We start from the raw sequence: 18,512 nt of genomic DNA, 5'->3' as shown, positions 1-18,512 counted from the left end.
CTTGAGTTGAGATGGGAAAAGACCTGAATCATTCTGGATTTGGGACCTCTTCATGCTCATGTCATCAAATGCATCATGTTTCTGGGGAGCAGGGAAATGAGCCCCCACGGTGGTTCTGCACGGAAGCTTGAGGCTTCCTAGGGACCTGCCACAGGAGCAGTGCAGGCTCGGTGCCGATTTGTAGGTTTGTCTCCATTTCTCCTTTTTTAAAGGGCAAAATGATAAAGCCTGTCATGTGGAAGTACTGTTCTGGGGGGCACAGCTGATACAGGTAGCTACTTGCTGGGGAACAGCACGGATATCTAGGCTAAAACTCTGGTATTTGGGAGAAACTCAGCTTCATCACGGAAACTTGCCTGGGAGCTGGGCGATCGGCATCCCCCTGCCTCGTACGTGACGATACCTAGCAGCAAACAAATCCCATAGACGCTGGCAGAGCTCCCGGCCGCCGCAACGCCCAGAGTCTAGAAAAAGGATTAATATTATCTTGTTGGTACAAAGGGAGCCCACATTCTACTTGCTTCAGACCCAGCGGGGGGGAAAACATCTGCAGATGTTTGGGGGGAACATCTGACGTTCGCTGCAGCCTCTCTGAACAGCCCCAGCCCTGTGCCTGGGCTGGGGAGGGAGCTTTGCCCTGGCCCCGACCGAGCGGCACAGCCATTGGGGTGATATTTGTAAAGCATTTGGACATCTTTCTGCAAAGGAAGTTACTCTGGGTGTACTCCAGGGTTACTCCGTCCTGTGTAAATCCTGCAAATCTCCACCCCAGAAGCCCGGGCGCTGCCATCCCCCATGAGAAAGTGGCTCCAAATGAATAATTGCTTCGCTAGAGCTCGGCTGGTGCGTTCTCCCAGCTGAACCAGCCATTTATTCGCAGGGGAGTGGCGAGGAGCCCTGGGCGCCCCCACCCAAGCTCTGTTTGCAGAGAGACTTGTGCTAATCCCTTTGCTTTCCGGCACGGCGCGAGCAGGACCCCGGTGTGCTGCCTGGGCCTGGCGCTTCACCGGCCGGTGGAAAAACACCGTGGGAAACTTTGCCAAATAGCTAATATCCCGGCTTTTCCCTCCTCTCCGTAACACGGGCTCTTCAGGACGGGGTCCCTTTCTCCTTTTTTTGCACCATCACTGCTGAGAGCCCCGATCCAGCCTCACCGGGCTTGAGTGGTGCAAATTGTGAGACACGGAGGATGTAAAACCAAACTGTGTTAGAAATTCAGTCCTAAAAGTTGGCACAAACTAGATTTTAAAAGCCTCTGGGATGCTCAGGCTGGGCAGGTGGGTCTTGACAGGGATGTGCACGGAGCCTTGCCTCGCTCTGAGGTTATACCACCTCAGGTCTGAAAAAACCCTGCTTGTCTGGAAATCTGGTTGCCCCAAAAGGCTTTGGATGAGAAGAGGAGCTTTGGAGACCACACATGGCTGATGGCTCTTGGAAACCCAAACCCTAGTGCTGGAAAAAGCCCTAAGTGGGAACGGAATTAGGCAAAGCCAACAGCTACAAGCGCTGCGAGCATCCTCCCCCGCTGACTCTGCGGAGATCCCCCCTTGGCTCCGTCACAATCCAGTGGGAATGTCCCGCCGCGGCCGGAGCCTCCCCAACGTCCTTGCCCTCCCTGCCAGCCTTCCGAGCAGAGGGAGAGGCCGACTCCCCCGAGCAGCGCTCCTGGAGCCAGAGCCCTGATGCTGCAGCTCCCTTCCACCCCTCTCAACCCCCCCTGCCCCGGGAAAGGCATTGCCGGGGGGTCCAGGGTGAGGCTGTGGCGAGGTGACCATGGGTGACACACGTGGTGCCCCTCTTACCCCCCCATTTTCCTATTTCTGTCTGGGGAATAAAGCAACAAGCCTGAGTCCATCTGTTCAGACACCCAGTACCTGACTCCAAAAGCCTTTTTCTTCACCCTGTTTCCTTTTTCTTCCAAGACCAGGGCATTTCAACACAAACCCCACCCATATATGCTTCGCTCCTAACTCCTTTTCCTGTAAAAATACTTGTCTTATCTCTAGACTTTCCCTTCTGTGAGTGGACCACCATAAATTACCACGGGCAGACAGCTTTGGAAGCACTTCCAGGGCTATTCACTGCAGATTTCTCTCCGCCTTCGGCTGTTCTTAATAAAGGGTGCCCAGACCGTAACAGAAGAAAGAGGAGGAATGCGCCTTGGATTTTTGTGAGAGGCAGCAAAGGAGTTTCCCATGGGAACGTCAATCTGCAAAGCTGCATTTTGCCACATCTCCAAAGTACTTTATTTTAAAAAATGTATTTCTTTTTTCCCTTTTTCCTTTCTCTTTCCCCATCAGCTGTCCATCAGGGCGAAAATCTGCCTTGATGACCTTGCCACTCAGCTTCTCCTGTGCTTCCCTGACCCCCCCCCCCCCACACACACTTTGGCATTGCTGCTGCCGGGATGGCTCAAGGGGGAAGGAAGCACCAAGTGCTCCAGCACCTCGAAATGCCTGCGGGACTCCCTGCTGCAGGACAGCCTCGCCCCTGAGGCACTAGCTGGGTTAGAACGGGATGGAGCGTTTCTGTGGATGACAAGAGCATCTGCAATAAGAATAGCAAATATTGAAAATCCTCAAGGGTTTTTAAGAGCGCTAAATCCTTGTTTTGTGACTTAGTTTGCTTCTTTCCTTAGGAAGCATCCGCACATCCATAAAGACGCATCCTAGTGCTCGCTGATGAAAGGTTTTCTGCACTTCTCTCCAAAGCATCTTCGTAATAACCGGTACCAAAACTGGGGGGAAACTGGTCTGCTGCAGCCTGGCACTTTGGGTGTCCTTGCATTTTCCATCCCCTATTTAGCTCCATGTAGCGAACTTGTTCCCACTGCTCTGGTTTGCAAATGTTGTGTAGGTCAAGTTGAAGATTTTTTTTGGCTCCAGTCCTGTGAGTCCTTGCCAAGTATGTGGTTTATTGCATGCAAATGTTAGTCAACAGTTACATTATCCAAAGGCAGCCTTTTTTCTCTCTTTTTTTTTTTTTTTTCTTTAGCTTTAAATAAATGATTTGGCACAAACAAGCGTAAATGTTATGTCAGCATTAGACACTATTTAATCTTGATGGATATGTTAGCGGCAGAGCGTGACACTAATTGACAGACATTAAATTATGCTTTCTGTTTCTAGTTGCGTACAAACAGGAGTTCTGCTTCGTTAAGGCTGATTAAAACTCCCTGTCTCCACAGTTAGGGTGGGATTTTTCTATTCTGTATTAATCAAGGGGATATTTATCACCAGGAAAGCCTGCTGTGTCGTTCCCCTTGTTGTGATTAGTGCTTTAACACTCTCGGATGATTTGGTTCTCCAAATGGTACAGCCCTTTTTTTGTCCTCGTGCTTTGTGCTTGGGAAAAAGAAGAAAAAAAAAAAAAAGGAAAAAACCAACTGGAGGTCTATCTTCTGTCCATAAAGAAACCACTTGGGGGTTGCAGAGAAAAGAGTTGGGAGGGCAGGGGCAAGTCAGCCAAGATGTTTCTCGCTGGCAGAGGCTGCGGAGGAGCCGGAGCTGCTGCCCGCACCCCTGCCTCCCGCCAGCACCGACGGCAGACCCACAGCCTGCTTCGGCACGTGCCCACGCTGCAGAAACCCTGCACTTCACCGCGTGCGTGTTGCAGCAGAGCGTGGGGTGCAGCAGCTTTTTGCTCTGGGTGACGAACACGGCAGGTTCGGTGAGCGGGACCACAGCCGCTGGCAGGATTAGGGCAGGGGGAGGAGAGCCGGCCCCCAGCCCTGGCGGCGGGGACGGCTGCGTGTCACTGCCCGTGCCAAACGGGCACCCACGCTCGGGAGCTGTTGTTCCCTTCCATGACATTGCTGGGTGCGGGCAGTGGAGCCTGGTGAGCTGTGTCTGCCAGAGGATCTGGCTGCTGAGGACCCGGCACCAGCCTCCTAAGGCAACAGGAGCTCCCCAAGACCTCAGTTTGCCATCTTAATGCCTGCTTTGGCTTTTTTTTTTTTGTTGTTTTTTTTTAATCTTAAAGCTACTGAAATACAAAATTAAGCTGGGAGTAATGGTGTTTCAGCTTGCTATCCACTTGGGAAAAGTCGCAGCTGCCAACAGCAGAGGCGAGGGAGTGTGTGCAGGGGCAGGCTGGGACCCAAGGTCAGCCCCTCTCCGCCTCTGTACGAGGGGGGAACGTTCACACCGGCAGCTCCCGGGGCGAATTCTTTTTCTTATGGTCCTATGGAGCTCAACGCTGCCACAGATTGCATCGACGTGCTTGCAGGACTGGAAGGCAGGGGTAGAAATAAACACCGGGATGAGCGCTTGTAGTGTAAAACCCTGGAGACCACCAGGATTGTGTTTAAATTGTGGGATTACGGGTAATTTGGGGGTGATAAAGAAACTACTTCACTGTATAAACTCTAACTTTTGGGAAATAGTCACCTGTTTAATGCTCATGGGAGAGTAAATGGGATTAGAGGGTGTTCAGTGGTACTCCTGGCTGGATGAGTGATGGAGCAGCATTTGTAGCTGAGTGCCTAGAAATAGCAGTGAATGATGATTTACCACCTGTGAGCTGGTGCTTGTGACAATTCATTGCACAAAACTCACTCGAGTGCATTGTCTGCAACAGTTGTTCATACGAGAAGCTGATGCTGGTGGGACAGCCGTGGGCACTCCGTGGCAGAAACTGGGGTTGAAAGAAAATCCAAACCCAGAGCAAAAAACCCACAGAGGCAGCTTGTTTTTAATAAAGACTCTGCGCTCTTTATTCCAAAGCACAATGCACATCAGGTAAAACAGTATCAAAAAATATGTACAAAAATAGCAACTATTTGCCCTGGACTGGCTTTGATACCAGCAACGTTAAGTATGAGCAGTTGGGTGTTGAAGCAACAAAAAGGATATTTTACTGGTTGTAAAACAAAAAAAAAAAAAAAAGAAAGTAGTTATGACACAAACATTTTCCCAAAGAAGCATCCAAGACGTTCGTTTATATCTAATTTTCAGCTTATATCTAATTTTCCCAGCCCGGTTCAGTCCTTCCCAGCATAATGTGCCCGTCCCTGCTGCTTTTCCGCTGTCTGTGCAGAGGACACAGTGTGATCCATATCCAGGGGCAGGTCCGGGATGGTCAGAGCCACTACTCCAGTGAATTTAGTGCAAATATAGTGTCTCTGCATCGATTTAAGCAGCATCCCAAGGGGCCGGGTGAGCCCATGGGATTTTGGCAGGACTTTCTCCCGCTGGAGCTGCCACCAGGAGGGATGCGTGCCCTGTGGGGGCTTGGCTTCGAGGCCATAAGGGCTTTTTTTTTTTTTTTTTCTTTTTTCTGTTGTTCCAAGCAGCAGATAAGCCAAGTGGATAAGCAGCAGGACTGGGTTTGAAACATATTGCAACAGCGCAGGGGAGATGGCCTTCTGGCCAAGGGGCTGCGGGATCCGCAGCATCTGAGAGCAGGAGCTGGAAGAAAAATGTTACCTCAAGATATTAGCTGTTACTTTCAGACAATTAGAAAGCAACTGGTTGTCCTCCAAACTGAGCAAGCAGCTTTGATAGCAAGAGAAAACGAGTATCTACCGCAAAGGGTTTCAGTTTGCATGTTCTCCCTTCCCTGTCCTCCCTTCTCCTGAGTTTTTCCTCATCCATGTACCCCCAGCAGCTTTGTCTTTGCCATGTCTGTGAGCTTGCAAGATCTGGATCTACTGGCAAGGCAAAAGATCAGTTTCCAAATAATGTTGTTAAAAGGGACGGATCTAAGCAGTTTCTTAACATGATTTAATTGTCTGCGTTTCCCTGCTGCAGGAGGGAATTGGACCACTGTGATTTTTAATTCTCTTTCAGAAAGAGCAGGTACCACAGGAACGTTTCTGGAGGTTCACAGGGAAGGAACCTCTATGTATTTTTGTTTCAGAAGAGTAAATTTGTTCTAGCACAGCTCTGCTGCTTTACACTAGCAGAGAAAAAGCAGCTGATGTGTTTCCTCTCTTGGAAATCTCATTTATTTCTACACTTTCTCTCATAGATTTAGTGGCATCTAAAGTTTTAAGTATGATTAGTTAAAAAAAAATAAAAATCTTTGCTACTCTGCTAGTGCAAATGGTTGTTGTCTCACTAAAAAAATTACTTGTAAAGATCTCATCCTCTTGCTGCCCCGATGCCTCGGCACTGGGCATTGGGCTGATTTCACCACTTGCAAACAGGGTGTTTGCTGCTTTGAAAGCTGACGGGAGCGTTCAACTCTTTGAGCTGCTGCTTTTTCAAATAGCTTATATGGGAACGTTCAAACAGCGTCAACACCCGGATATGCAAAACTCATCTGTCATTGTGCTATTGTCCGTGTTCCCGAGGCTTTCTGGTTTGGCTGTTGTTGGCATCTCGGCCGTCGAAGGGCAGAGGGAGGGTTTGGGGGGTGGGGGGAGGCTGGCACGGCTCCATCCCCAGCAAACCTGGTCCCCAGCTGCAGCTCCGCGGCTGGCAGGCACTTCGGGTTGTTGTTGCTCGTGGCAGAAAGCGGTGTAATTCTCCCCAAAAGCCACATGAGTTGCCCCAGGTGGAGGCTGCGGTGCTGCCCGACAGCACGCAGAAATCTTTGGGGGGCTCTGAGGCCCCTCTGGGGCCTTTAGCAATTATGATATCAATGGCAGAAATGCAAATTATTTTGCTTTTTTTTTTTTTTTTTTTTTTTTTTTTTAGTAGCCTAAGTTTTAGATCATACAACAACTGGTGGCCCAAGTGGCCGAGCTGGGGCCATATTGGTGCCAGCCCAGGAGCAGCAGTTTGCATTTTGCCCGCTTGATCTCAGCAAGAAACAAAGGCTTTAGGGGGGCACGGGTGATTTAGCAGGGGCAGAGAGGGGCAGTCGCTGTCTCTGGGGCTGAACCATCCCTTTCTGTCCCTGAAAGAGCCTGCAGTATACGGCTGCAGATTGAACCCAGAGCAGTGCTATCAAGCATGCTGAATTACAGGCTTTTAAAATCTTGGGGGGGGTGTGTGGTTTTTTTGGGTTGGTTGGTTTTTTTTTTTTGTTTGTTTGTTTGGTTTTTTTTGTTGTTTTTGTTTTGTTTTGTTTTGTTTTGTTTTGTTTTGTTTGCGGTTTGTTTTTTTTTTTTTTCAGTGTTAGTGACAAGAAGCTTGTGCAGCATCTAAGAGATGCTGATCATTACCACGAATGGGGTCTCCGTCCCCGAGTTAGCACTTAGAAAGAGCGATGCAATATTAAAAAAAAAAAAAAAAAACAAACCCAAACCCAAACCAACCCCAAACTATTTTAAGAGAAAAGGATGCTTTCCACTTAAAAAAAGAGGTTACCACCATGAGGGACTCCAGCCGTTCAAGTAGTAGAGGCAAGGCAGGTACTGCCAGCCGCCCCGCAGCGCGAGCAGCGATGCTCCGGGGAGCTCGGCCGCTTTCTGCCCGGCCAGACGCGTGTCCAGTCTGCTGATTTCGGAGGCGACCTGTTTCCTCTTGGTTTTATATCTCCTGTTCTGGAACCAGATTTTCACCTGGGTCTCGGTGAGCTGCAGGTTTTTGGCCAGGTGGGCTCGCTCGGGGGCCGACAGGTATTTTTGGTGGCTGAATTTCCGCTCCAGTTCGATGACCTGGGTGTGGGAGAAGGCTGCCCGCGAGCGCTTCGCCTGCTTGGGGGGGCACGGGGCGATGGGCAGGCGTCGCAGGGGGGGGTCACACTCTGACAGGTCCGTCTCTGCCGTGGCATCTGCAGGGAGAAAGAGCTGAGAATTACCTGCTTGGAAATTGCCCAAATCACTTGCTTTTTTCCCTTCCAGAGAGCAAAATAGTCATATTATCTCGGAAATATTTTCATTTAATGGAACAAACACCATCTTAAAGTCATATAAGGGAGTTTTTCTTCCTAAATCACACTTAATTCGTATAAGCATGGATTCAATATGAACATACATTCAAGGGACTAAAATAATACTGAAAAGGCTATTTTGTAGTGTTGGTGGAGGTCTGCTTAAAACCTCAAGGTACTGTTCTTACATACATTATGGCATCAATAGCTCTTGAGACTTTTATTGCAGAATTCCTACTATTAGACACTTCTTTGAAACATCCTCACTGCTGTGCCTATGGGGAAATCCTGATCCCCACAGAAAACAAGTTCCTATCCTCAAGCTACGGAGGATAGCTCAGAAATGGGAAATCAGTGCAGCTTAAAGCAGACTGCAAAACGTTGAAAAGAAATTAATTCCTCCCTTTTCTCTTTCATGACTCCAAAGCAATGCCATGAAATTTGGGGTCAGGTTTTTAAACCTTTAGGCCTGGCGTGGCACACATAGCTGCCGACCTGGCCTCGGATCACAGCTCCAAAGCAGCATCTCAGTATTTGGCTCTGACTTATTTCTCGTGGCACCGGCTGGTTGCCTGAGCCGCGACCCAGAAAGGTGCTGAGCTCCCTGGGAGGCGTCACCTATAACTGTTTAAAACTTCTTAAGTCAATTTATTTATGCAGCTAGTTCCTTTTTGTGTATTACTCAGCTTAGGATGAAATAGCCCAATTTTTTTTTTTTAACCTTTAGTTATTTCTTAGTATATTTTCCTAAGACGTGAGCATAATGCTCAGGATAGAAACAAGGGGCTTAATTCTCTGCTTGAGTAAATCATGGTTGTCCCGCTAAAATCCCTGCAGCTTCGCTGATTTGCACTAGCCACTTTTGGGGAGATTTGGTATGGCTTTTAATGATTTTCGTAATAATCAGCCCGGTGGCTGTTTCTGAACTTGCTTTTATGTAGAAGCTTCTTTTAATAGAGTTGAAACGTAAAGCCAAAATTCCCCTGGCAAGGGCTCTCTTAGCAAGCAAGAGCTGGTCGCTAGAGAGTTCAAAATTGCTTTTTTGGCTGTTGCAGCTCAGCCCAGGATTGTTTGGGCAAGGAAAAGCTGAGTCCCCTCCTGCAGCCCCGGCCGTGCTTGTGCTGCTGCAACAGCAGAGACACTGGTCAAAGTAATTTGCTCCTGACTGATTTTTGGTACGATGCTTCTGCAGTGAAACCTTATTGCCTGCAATGAATTTAGCAATCGCATCCTACAAAGGGACGCTGTGGCAAGAAGAGCAGGATCGTTATCAATAAACCACGTGAGGTACAGTGGCAGAGGCAGGAGCACCCTGTAAAATTGGGGCTGGGCAGGCGGGAAAGCTGAGCCCTGCTGCAAACAGCACAAATTCAACACGGGGACTTTCAAAATATCCCCGGACCAGAGGCACCGATGAGCTTGGCCACGGCGGCGTGAAGGACCAGCACAAACTGTCCCTCTGGGCTGGCAGCCCTAAACCACCCCCCACCCTTTCTGGGGACCTTCTGTGTTGAAAGGGAACTTTATTTCCCAAGATAACGCAGAAATCCATCGGCTGGATTTGTTTGTTTTTTTTTGTTTTTTTTTTTTTTTTTGGTCGTTGTTTTTGTTTTGGTTTTTTTTTTTTTTTTTTTTTTTTTTTTTATTAAAGTGGCATTTTAGGCAGATTCAGTCCTTTGACGCGCCTGGCGAAAGGTTTGCACGCAGTTGCTGTTTCTTTTACTTTCCCACTGCTAAAGCACAGATCCTCCCTGGTATTTAAAGCACGGGCGATTTGGCTCCTGGATGCTCGAGGCAGCCGGGGCTGGACCCTGCCCCTTGGTTGACCCAAGCGCGGCCATCGCTGATCCAGGAGCTTCCACCCCCTTACCTGCATCCGCCCCGTGGGGTGTCCCTCGGCCTTGGGGTGCTCCTGGGGGATGAGGGCTCTTGGGGGGGAGCCCTGGGGCAGCCCCCGGGGCTGAGCTGCCCTCGCTCCCCTCCGCCGTGGCCGCCCCTGGCTCCCCGTCCTCTGGGCTGCCAAATCCTCTGCTCTTGCCCCGTTCCGGCCGCGCTCCCCGCTCTGCCCCATCCCGGAGGATGTCTTGGATGAGGAAGGATGTCCGGGGCCTGGAGGAGATGGGAATGGGCTGCTGGGCTGCTGTTGGGGTCTGGCTCATCCCTGCTGGGGTGCCGCTGGGTGCTCTCTGCCTCCTTGAGGGGAGCACTCCAGCACTCATCCTCCTCTTCCTCTCCCTGCCCAGAGGCACGCTGGCTTCCCACCCTCCCTGCGCTGCATTTATAGGGCAGGCAGCCAAGCCTCCCTGGGCCTGATTGGAGATCCCTGGCAGGAGTCTACGCCCTTCAGTTGTGTCTTGGCTCCGGCGGTTTTTCTGACTGCTTGTTTCTCCCTCTTGCTCAGGACTCCCTTCCCCGTGGATCCATGGGGTCACAGCCAAGCCTCAGCCTCCTCCTCTGCCCCTCTGTTACTCCTTTGCTGGCATATCACCCCCCTGAGATTTTACAATGAGAGAAGGATGCCTGAGTTCATCCTTTTCAGGATCAAAATGCGCCCAGGGTGGGGGTTTTGGCCAGAGGAGCAGGGAGCAGCATTGCTGCCTTGGAAGGATGCGCTGCAAGGGGACAGCTTCTGCACCCTCGGCCCCAACCCCATCGAGCTGGCTCTCTGCTTGCTCCTTGTTATGGAAATTATTTATGTCCTGGGGTAATCCCTTGACATCTTTGGGGAAATGCTGTTTTCAGGGGAAAAAAAAAATGAAGAAAATAAAAAGATTGGTTTGTTTTTTTTTTTTTTTATTATTTTGAGGGCTTTGGGGGCATTCTTCAAAACTTTCCACTTTGATGTGCTTTCAGTTTGTTGCAAAACAGGGGGGAAATGTCAAAGGCATTTTCATCAGCTTTGTAAAGCTGAGTGAGGGCTTTAAAATGAAAGTTAAGATATAACAGACAGGGAGAGTGGCTCCAGAGGCAAATGTTTGCACAGAAAGGGGCAGAGGGTTCATATGAAAATTTAAGCGTAAACCTCAGACTAATTCCTTGACCAGCTGTGGAATGGGACAGCATTTATTTAAGAAGCCTTAGTACCTGTGTACACCATCCTGCAAGACCCTGTGTTCAAAGGCACCCAAAAGGAGCAAACCCCTCCCTACTCCAAGAAAAACCATGAGTCGAGCGCTCTGCTATGACAGATTTTTTTTGTCTGAGTATCTACTTTATTTGTAGTTGCTCTTCTAGAGTTTCTGTTTGGAAAATAACTCCCCGCTCGCCCCACAAACAGCTGCGAAACCCACCCCCAGAGGTGAGCAGCGCATGATTAAAAAATCACCTTGTCCCATCCTAAAGCAAAGCGAGCTGGTGGGGAAGCCTTGTGGGAGCAGGATCCGGCACCACGGATGCAGCTGAGCAGCATCCCTGGGAACTGCAGGCACCCTCTGAGCAGTATATGTGTATATACAGTGACTCCCCTATAGCCTCCTTGTCTGCAAACTCCTTTTGCTGTTGGAATAACGTAGCACTGATCACCCCTTCTGTTCCTAAAGCTTTCACTCCAACCCAGCCCCTCGTTCTCAGCCGGAAAAGCCCAGGCATGTTTTTTTTTTTTTTTTTTTAACCTTAAAAAGGGGAAACAATAGATTTCCTTGAAATACCCTGAGGACTTTGTTGATTTTATAGGAGGGTGTTTGGTTACGGCATCCCAAAGCCCAGAGCAGGTTGTGCAGACGTGCCCCAAGCCCTGCTTTTAACCTGCCCTTTTCTCTCCTCCTTTAACCTGCTGATGCTCCTGCATTAGAAAACGTCCCCCTACATTCACTGTATGCTTGGAAAACTTCAGTAGCTTCAATAATTCATCCTCATTATCCTCTTATAATCTGAGAAAGGGAATTTGGGAAGATTTATGAAGCGATTGGAGCCCAAGAGTATTATTGCAGCCGTGGCCCAGCCGCTGGCCCTCTAACCCCCCGGCCTCACTTCTGGAGAGCAGATTAGGAGCCGGTGTAAGGTGCTGCTGTGGGTGGGTGGGCTGCCCCATAGCTCCCTGCCTGCCCGCTCCAACGCTTAATCTGCATCCCACTGTGCCTCCGGGGGGGGGTTGGGGTGGAGGGGGAGCCCCAAGGGGCACCGGCGGGTCCCCTGGCAGGACCAGGGCTTGCCCAAAACCACATTGCCCAAAGCCACGCTGGCGTGCCTGTGAGCACAGCACCGTGCAGGGACGCTCCCCGGGGACACCGTGCCCAGTTTGGGAGCCAATTTTCCCGCTGCAGAGATGCTACCTCTGCTGATTTTAGGCTGCCCTCGCTGTTGTCGGAGCTCGGCACACGCCTCTCCCCCCACAGCACACCCAGACACTCAGCCTGTCCTGCATCCACAACTATTTTGGGGTCTATCACCAAGACGTGAACATAAGACCCGGCAGAAGGGTTTGTCTCCCCAGAAGCTGGGCAGTTGACTTCCTTCCAAGGGGATAATTTCATTTCAATTAAGTATTTTCCTGCAAAAACAGCTGGGCTGTGACACCTTTACCATATCCATTAGTGAAATCTCCTGGTGTCTGTAGGTCTGCCCTGGACAGCCTCTTTGCGTGGTTCTTTTGTGGTCAGATCCCTTTTCCCTTCACTGCCAGTGCCTGCATCCTTGGCTCGCTTGGTGAAAATAACCCATAGCTGGTAAGCAGTGAGAAATTAAGCCCACGACAGCAGTTTTGGTGCAGGAGAAAGCTTTGGGGAAATGTGGGCTGGTTTGTGTGTGTGTGGGTGGTTGGGAAAGCTGGTTTTGCAGTGGCTGGTGTAGCGGGTCATTTTGGATTTACGCTCAAACTGGGAATTTTAAAGCACCAGCCCTGGCATGTGCTGCAGAGAGGCAGGGAACTGAGGGGATCTGGCAAACACCACGGGATCCCAACCCCTTCCCTTTCAGGAAGCCCCTCCAAAACATATGGAGGGGCATAAATGATTCTTTCAACACTCATGTTTTCCATTTTCAGACTTTTTTTTTTCTGAGCTGGGAAGGGTAACAATTTCCTCCTTTGATTTCTGTGTTTATTTGGGGGGAGTTTCATGTGATTTGCCTTATTTGATTGCTGAACCTCGAAGGAAAAAACCTTGGAGTTGTTAAGACTTGCAGGTAAGCCCGTGCACCGGAGATGCCGCTGTTTGCTGGGGCTTTCCCTGATGCTGGCAGCGTTTCCCAGCACAAGGACCCAGTTGAGTCCCCTGGCTGCTCCAAAGCCAGGCCAGAGACCCCAGATTTTGGGAGATATCCCTGAGTGTGTGGGTGGATGAAGGGGAGGAAAAGGAGCAGCACCTTGTCACCTTCCCCAGTCGTTTCCAGGGTCTTGGTGGGGCTGCAAAGCCTCGGCGTGGTGGGACGGCGTGCAAGCTATCTCACCCAGAAGGTTTTTCTGGTTTGATTTGGATGTCAGGGATGTCCCATTTGGAAATTGCAGGAACACCGGAGTGATGGGGATGAGTGCGATTAGAGATAAAATCTTAATTGCCTCCTGCAGGTCTCTTTTCATCAAACCCTGGGAGGATAAGAAGCTGTTGGGAAAGGAGCAGGGAGGAGGGGGCAGTCCCGTGAGGTGGGAGTTGTGTGCCGGTTGTTGTCTGGCTCCGTCACTGGGATATCTCAGCTTTGTAGCAGCAAGATCTCTGTTAAACCAACGTTTTGCATCAAGCATGGATCTGTGGGTGGTTTTGCCCCCTCCCCGATCCGAGTAGAGCCTGCTTGGGGCAGGGGGCATGGGCAGCCCGACGAGCGGGTCGGTCTAACGAGGTTCTCACCGGGTTTATTCTGTAAGAGTGAGGCTGTGGATTTGTGCTGCCTGTTCGGGAGGTGGCTGTGCTCCCCTTCGATCACCCCCGGGCACTGCCACAGCATCCAGCTCTCCTGCATTTCATAGAGAGACGTACACGTATGAATATACATACAGTCCTTTGATCCAGCAAGGCACTTGACGCCGATGGATCCTGGTTGGGGATCCTGCACCTCCCGGTTCAGCCCCGGTGGCGTTGGTGTCATTCAGACGATGCCAACCCACCTCGTGAGCCTGTAACTACGGAGCTGCTCCACCACGTACCTGCAAACCCGCTGCACCAGTGAGGGAACAGCACCAGAGAGCTGAAAACACTCGCCAGGAGTCGGGGGGGGTTAAATCTGAGCAGCTCTCCAAGCTCGGACTACAAGGTGATTATCTTTCTGGGTTAATTATTCATATTAAGATTGATTTGTTGTTGGTTTTGGTTCCTTTTTTTTTTAATTTTTTTTTTCTTTGGGTCAGATTTTGATGCTCAAATGCAAGTTGTGGGTATGAAAAATCAAAATGCTAAGTGAGGAATGGCAATAGAGTGAAAACACACAATTTCATTAACTTGATTTTATTTGCAAATAATAATATTAATAATAATAAAGACAGAAATTAACACCTGTGCTGGCAGATATTAAGAAATATAAAACAGAAAGGTACCTCTAAAGATTAGAGGAACTGAAAGCTTTAAATAGTGTTCATAAAAAAGTGAATGCACAGTGATGTGCACAGACCCTGTTTTCCAGCTGTCCTTAGGCAGAAAATGAGTGTTCACACCCTCGTGGTGGCCATGCGGTGGCATCAAACCCTCTGGGAGCAGGGAGGGCCAGACTCCAAAACATTTGTGTTTAAATAAATAAATGCCCTCAGTCACTGGGTCTCCGAAGTGCTGGCGTGGCAGCATCCCCCTCGCTCCTGACCTGCCTTCGCGGAGACGTGACCGTGCGAGCTGCCTGGAGGGGACGATGCTCCGGAGACGTCCCACTGTCCGGAATGTCCGAACCCTCCAGATTCGACCCCTGTCCCGACAAAATCTGGGCTCTGGAGCAGGGGGGAGAGGGGTGGGGGGGCTTTCCTCCAAGCTTTTCAGGCAGTCCTGACCTCCACGGCCGCCTACCAAACCCTGATCCCCGCTTGCAGGCAGGCGGGCTGGTGCTGAGCAGCGCCGGCCGTGCCCAAGCTCACGGTGGGGACGGCGTTGGGGGGCAGCCCGGTGTAGCCCCCCCGGTAGCTGGCACCATACGGGCTGTTGCTATAGGCACTGTAGTAGGAGCTATAGGAGTAAGGGCTGGCGGTGATGCTGTACGGGGCTGGGTAAGGCTGGGAGCCCCCGAGGCAGGGTTTGCCATCCCTGACCAGCACCGGCACGGCCACCCTGCGCGGGGGCAGCGGGTGGGCAGCCAGCTCCAGGGATTTGTCCTGCCTTTGCCTCTTGCACTTGTACCTCCGGTTTTGGAACCAGATTTTCACCTGCGTGGAGGTGAGCTTGAGCACGCTGGCGAGGTGCTCCCTTTCCGGAGCTGAGAGGTATTTCTGTTGTTTAAATCGCTGCTCCAGTTCGAATACCTGAGCTTGGGAGAATAAAACGCGGGGTTTTCGTCGCTGTCGTGGCTTGGGGTGCTGGCAGGGGTCGGCTTTCTTCTCGTCTGCCTCGAAGGGGTGGGCGAGCAAACATTTTCCTGCAGCAAGAAAAACTCAAAGCAAAGTGAGACCCAAGTCTGGTTCTGTTCCCAGTGAGTGTGTTTCCAAAGCAGGGAATGAACTGGGAACAGGGCCCCTTGGGTATATGATAGAGAAAGGTTGATAATTGATAAATTTAATATCAACTTTCCTGTGATGTTTAACAGGAATTCAAGAAAATTCCCTTTTTTTTTGGATGGAATGAGACTGCTATATGGATTTTGCATAATGCCTCCTTTCGGTCCGTGCTGTTGTGGGTGCTGCCCCTGTGGCAGCCCCAGCCTGGAGGGGCACAGGGGAAGTGGGGTACACTGCACGCTCGAGTACCCCAAAACACAAATCCCCTTCCCCACCACCCTGCTCTGGAAGCAATTGCAGTCAGACCTCCGGCAGGCTTTACCTCCGGCGCCCGAGGAAAGGGGAATCCTGCAGCTCTCTGAATTTGAGCAAAACCAGAAAAATGGTGGGGCTGGGAACAAAGGAGGGAAAATTGTTAGATTGGAGAGAAGAGGCAAAGTAGTGTTAAGTAGTGTTTTTTTGTTGTTTTTTTTGTTTTTTGTTTTTTTTTTTTTTGTTGTTTTTTTTTTTTTTTTTTTTTTAGTTTTGCTGGGGTTTTGCGTCCCAGGGGAGCTAGCTGGGGGTGTTGCACAGCGATCACTCCCTGGCTGGTGGGATGTGCTCGGGTGCCCTGGCAGCCACAGCTGGGGCTTGGGGAACTTGTGTGGGGGCTGCGGAGAAATAGGGGTGCTGGAGGGCTCCGTCTGCAGGTACGAAGCGGGCGGGGAGCTCTCCCCGGGCTCCTGTCACCCTCCCCGGGCTGCTTTCGCCCTCTCTGGCTCCCCGGCTCCCTATCCCAGTTCCCCCCAGTGCTCAGGCTCTAGTCCTACTGGTTTCCCCGTTTCTCTGCTCTGCAGCCGCCGGGCATTGGGGAAAACACGAGCAAAGGAAACTTTGTCGGGTTGTAGCCGCGGGGAAAAGGGGGGGCCCGTCCGATCCCCCCTCGGCGGCCGCCCAGGAGCAGCATCCCCGGTCCCGGCTCCGCGCCCCCGGGCTCGGTCCGATTCACGGAGCATCGAAACGGGGGGGTTGTGTCATCGAAAACGGCGGCGATTTGTGCCTTTCGGCAGAAAAAAATCCCCAAACTTGCTATATCCATTCCCCGCGGCGGGGGCCGTTTCGTTTCCCCGAGGGCGGCCGGGGCGAACGGGGCGGGATGCGCCGGGACTCGCCGGGCTGCCCGGAAAATGCCCCAAACAACACCCCCCCCCCCCCCCAAAAAAAAAAAAACCAACAAAAAAAAAAACCAACAACCCAAACCCTGGGTGGGAAAGGGGAAAAAAACCAACCAACCAACCAAAAAATGGAAAAAAGGAGCAAACCCGCCATGGCCCGCCGCGGGGAACATCGGCGGGATCGTGGGCGGAGGGTGCGAGGATGCAACGGGCGGCTCCGCTGCCTTCGGGTTTCCAGCCCGGGGGAACGAAAGCGGCTCCGTGGGGCCCCCCCCGGGCCCCGCCACCCCCCAGCCCCGTGGGTCACTTACGCGGCTGCGGTGGCTCGTCCTCCCCCCCGGGGGTGCGGGCAGCTGCGCGGGGTCCCCCGGTAGCTCCCGGCCGCTCCAGGTTGAGGATGTCCTTCACCGAGAAGGGGGTGGGCAGCATCATCCGGGGGGGGGGGGGGTGTTGGGGTTTGGGGGGTGGGTGGGGGGTCGTCGGGTTTGTCGTGCCCGCAGCGAGGCTGTGCGCTCCGGGACCCCGCTCCCCGCCTCTCACCCTCCTGCTGCCGCCAGGCCAGGCACCACCCCCGGGCTGGGCTCTGGGGGGGTCCCCGGGGGTTGTGGGGAGCAAGGGAAGGCGGGTCGGTACCCCTGGGGCAGAGGGGGGGTGCGGGGGGGGTGGTGCGGCTCTCCCTGCTGCCCGGGATGCTCTGGACCCCCCTTCAACTCCCGAGGAAGGAGCCAAACCCCTTCCCCTCTGTATTTCCAAAACAAGGGGAAGTGAGAAGGGGAGGGGGATTTGGGCTAAACTGCAATAAAACAAATCAAGTCGATTTTAGCTCCATTAAGGTCACATTAGCGAGTGGCTTGGGGAGATAAGGGCTGATAAGGGACCACCTAGCTCCTGCGGGCCGAGGATGGGGGGGATGCTGTGAGAGCCCCCGCCTAGGTGGGCTGCCCTCCAACAGCACCACTGGGCCCCACTTTCCCCCCAGTCTGTCCCAGAGCTGCCTTGGCGGGTTGGCACTGAGTTGGCAGACCCCCCCCCCGCCGCCCTGCTGGGGCATGGAATTGGGCCAGAGTCCCACCTCCCCCCCCCCCCCCCCCCACGCCCCCCATGAGTTTGGGGAGCGGGGCTGGGTCATGGCAGCTCCGTGGGGCAGTGGGGAGGCACTGAGGAGCCCCACTGGCCGTGGGGTGGTGCTGGGCCTTATCTGAGCCCAGTGACCGGCTATTTCAATTAAAATTCCTAGCCGGCCTCAGGGGCTGGTGTTTGCTGATAGCCCTGACAGAGCGAAGCTAGTTTTTGTCTGGGTTGGGTTGGTATCTCTCGCACCACCGAAATAGCCAAACCGGACTGTTAGGGGAGGCTGAATAAATAAACTACCCAAATGCAAGCAAGGAAGTGAGGGGCTGGAACAGGAGGGAAAATAAATACAGTGGCTGGGGGAGAAAAGTGCTCACAGCCCCACGGGGTCGGTCCTCGTTTCTGTGTAACGCCTGGGCTCATTCCCAGTCCCTGGAGTCTGTGTTTTTAGCTCTGTGTGCATTCACGCCTGTGGGACATCCCTGCACGCAGTCAGTGCCTCGTTTTCCAGTGTAAAGTGGGAATTGTGACGGAACACATCATGAGAAACACGGAGCTCACCTTCCCCGGGAGGGTTTTGGAGTGGGTGGTGAGGCCTTTGCAGGCCAAGGGCTCAGCCCCCTCGACAGCATCTGCTAAATCCCTTTGGTGGGGGGAAATCCCAGGCCCTGCTCAAGTGCTTTCTTTCCATTTGTGCTCCTAGAGAGCACTCGCTCGCCTCTGAGATGGCTTCAAGTTGTGCCATCCCTCGCTGCGGGCCTCATCCTTCTCTCCTCACACTTGGTAGGAGTGTAAATTTTTCAGGGTGACTTTTGCACGCTGAAAAGATGCTTTTATTTTGGCTATTGCACTTGATGCCCCCACCCCAAAATTTCTAATCCCGTATAGGAACGACACTGCAGCTCATTTAAACCAGCCCCAGCTCCTCGGGCTGGAGCCTCCTGCCCGTGCTGGGCACCGCGGTG

General features: G+C 52.0%; 2 protein-coding genes across 2 annotated transcripts; both read right to left on the bottom strand.

Annotated features, from left to right (window-relative positions):
- Window positions 1-4,689: 4,689 nt before the first annotated feature.
- Window positions 4,690-10,003, bottom strand: NKX3-1 (NK3 homeobox 1). Its single transcript, XM_032989986.2, has 2 exons — window positions 9,632-10,003; window positions 4,690-7,662 (listed from the first exon to the last, which is right to left on the bottom strand). Exons 1-2 carry the CDS (start codon window positions 9,978-9,980, stop codon window positions 7,253-7,255), a joined length of 759 nt encoding a protein of 252 aa, XP_032845877.2. The 5' UTR covers window positions 9,981-10,003; the 3' UTR covers window positions 4,690-7,252.
- A 4,674-nt stretch (window positions 10,004-14,677) lies between these two features.
- On the bottom strand, window positions 14,678-16,908 carry NKX2-6 (NK2 homeobox 6). Its single transcript, XM_042801440.1, has 2 exons — window positions 16,788-16,908; window positions 14,678-15,258 (listed from the first exon to the last, which is right to left on the bottom strand). The coding sequence occupies exons 1-2, from the start codon at window positions 16,906-16,908 to the stop codon at window positions 14,678-14,680; spliced, it is 702 nt and encodes a 233-aa protein (XP_042657374.1).
- Window positions 16,909-18,512: the final 1,604 nt, after the last annotated feature.

The sequence above is a fragment of the Tyto alba genome, unplaced genomic scaffold (genome assembly GCF_018691265.1).
Source record: "Tyto alba isolate M040663 unplaced genomic scaffold, T.alba_DEE_v4.0 Super-Scaffold_34, whole genome shotgun sequence".
In the NCBI taxonomy this organism is placed as follows: domain Eukaryota; kingdom Metazoa; phylum Chordata; class Aves; order Strigiformes; family Tytonidae; genus Tyto; species Tyto alba.
The sequence above is the reverse complement of the archived record's forward strand: the minus strand, read 5'-3'. Positions and strand labels throughout refer to the sequence as shown.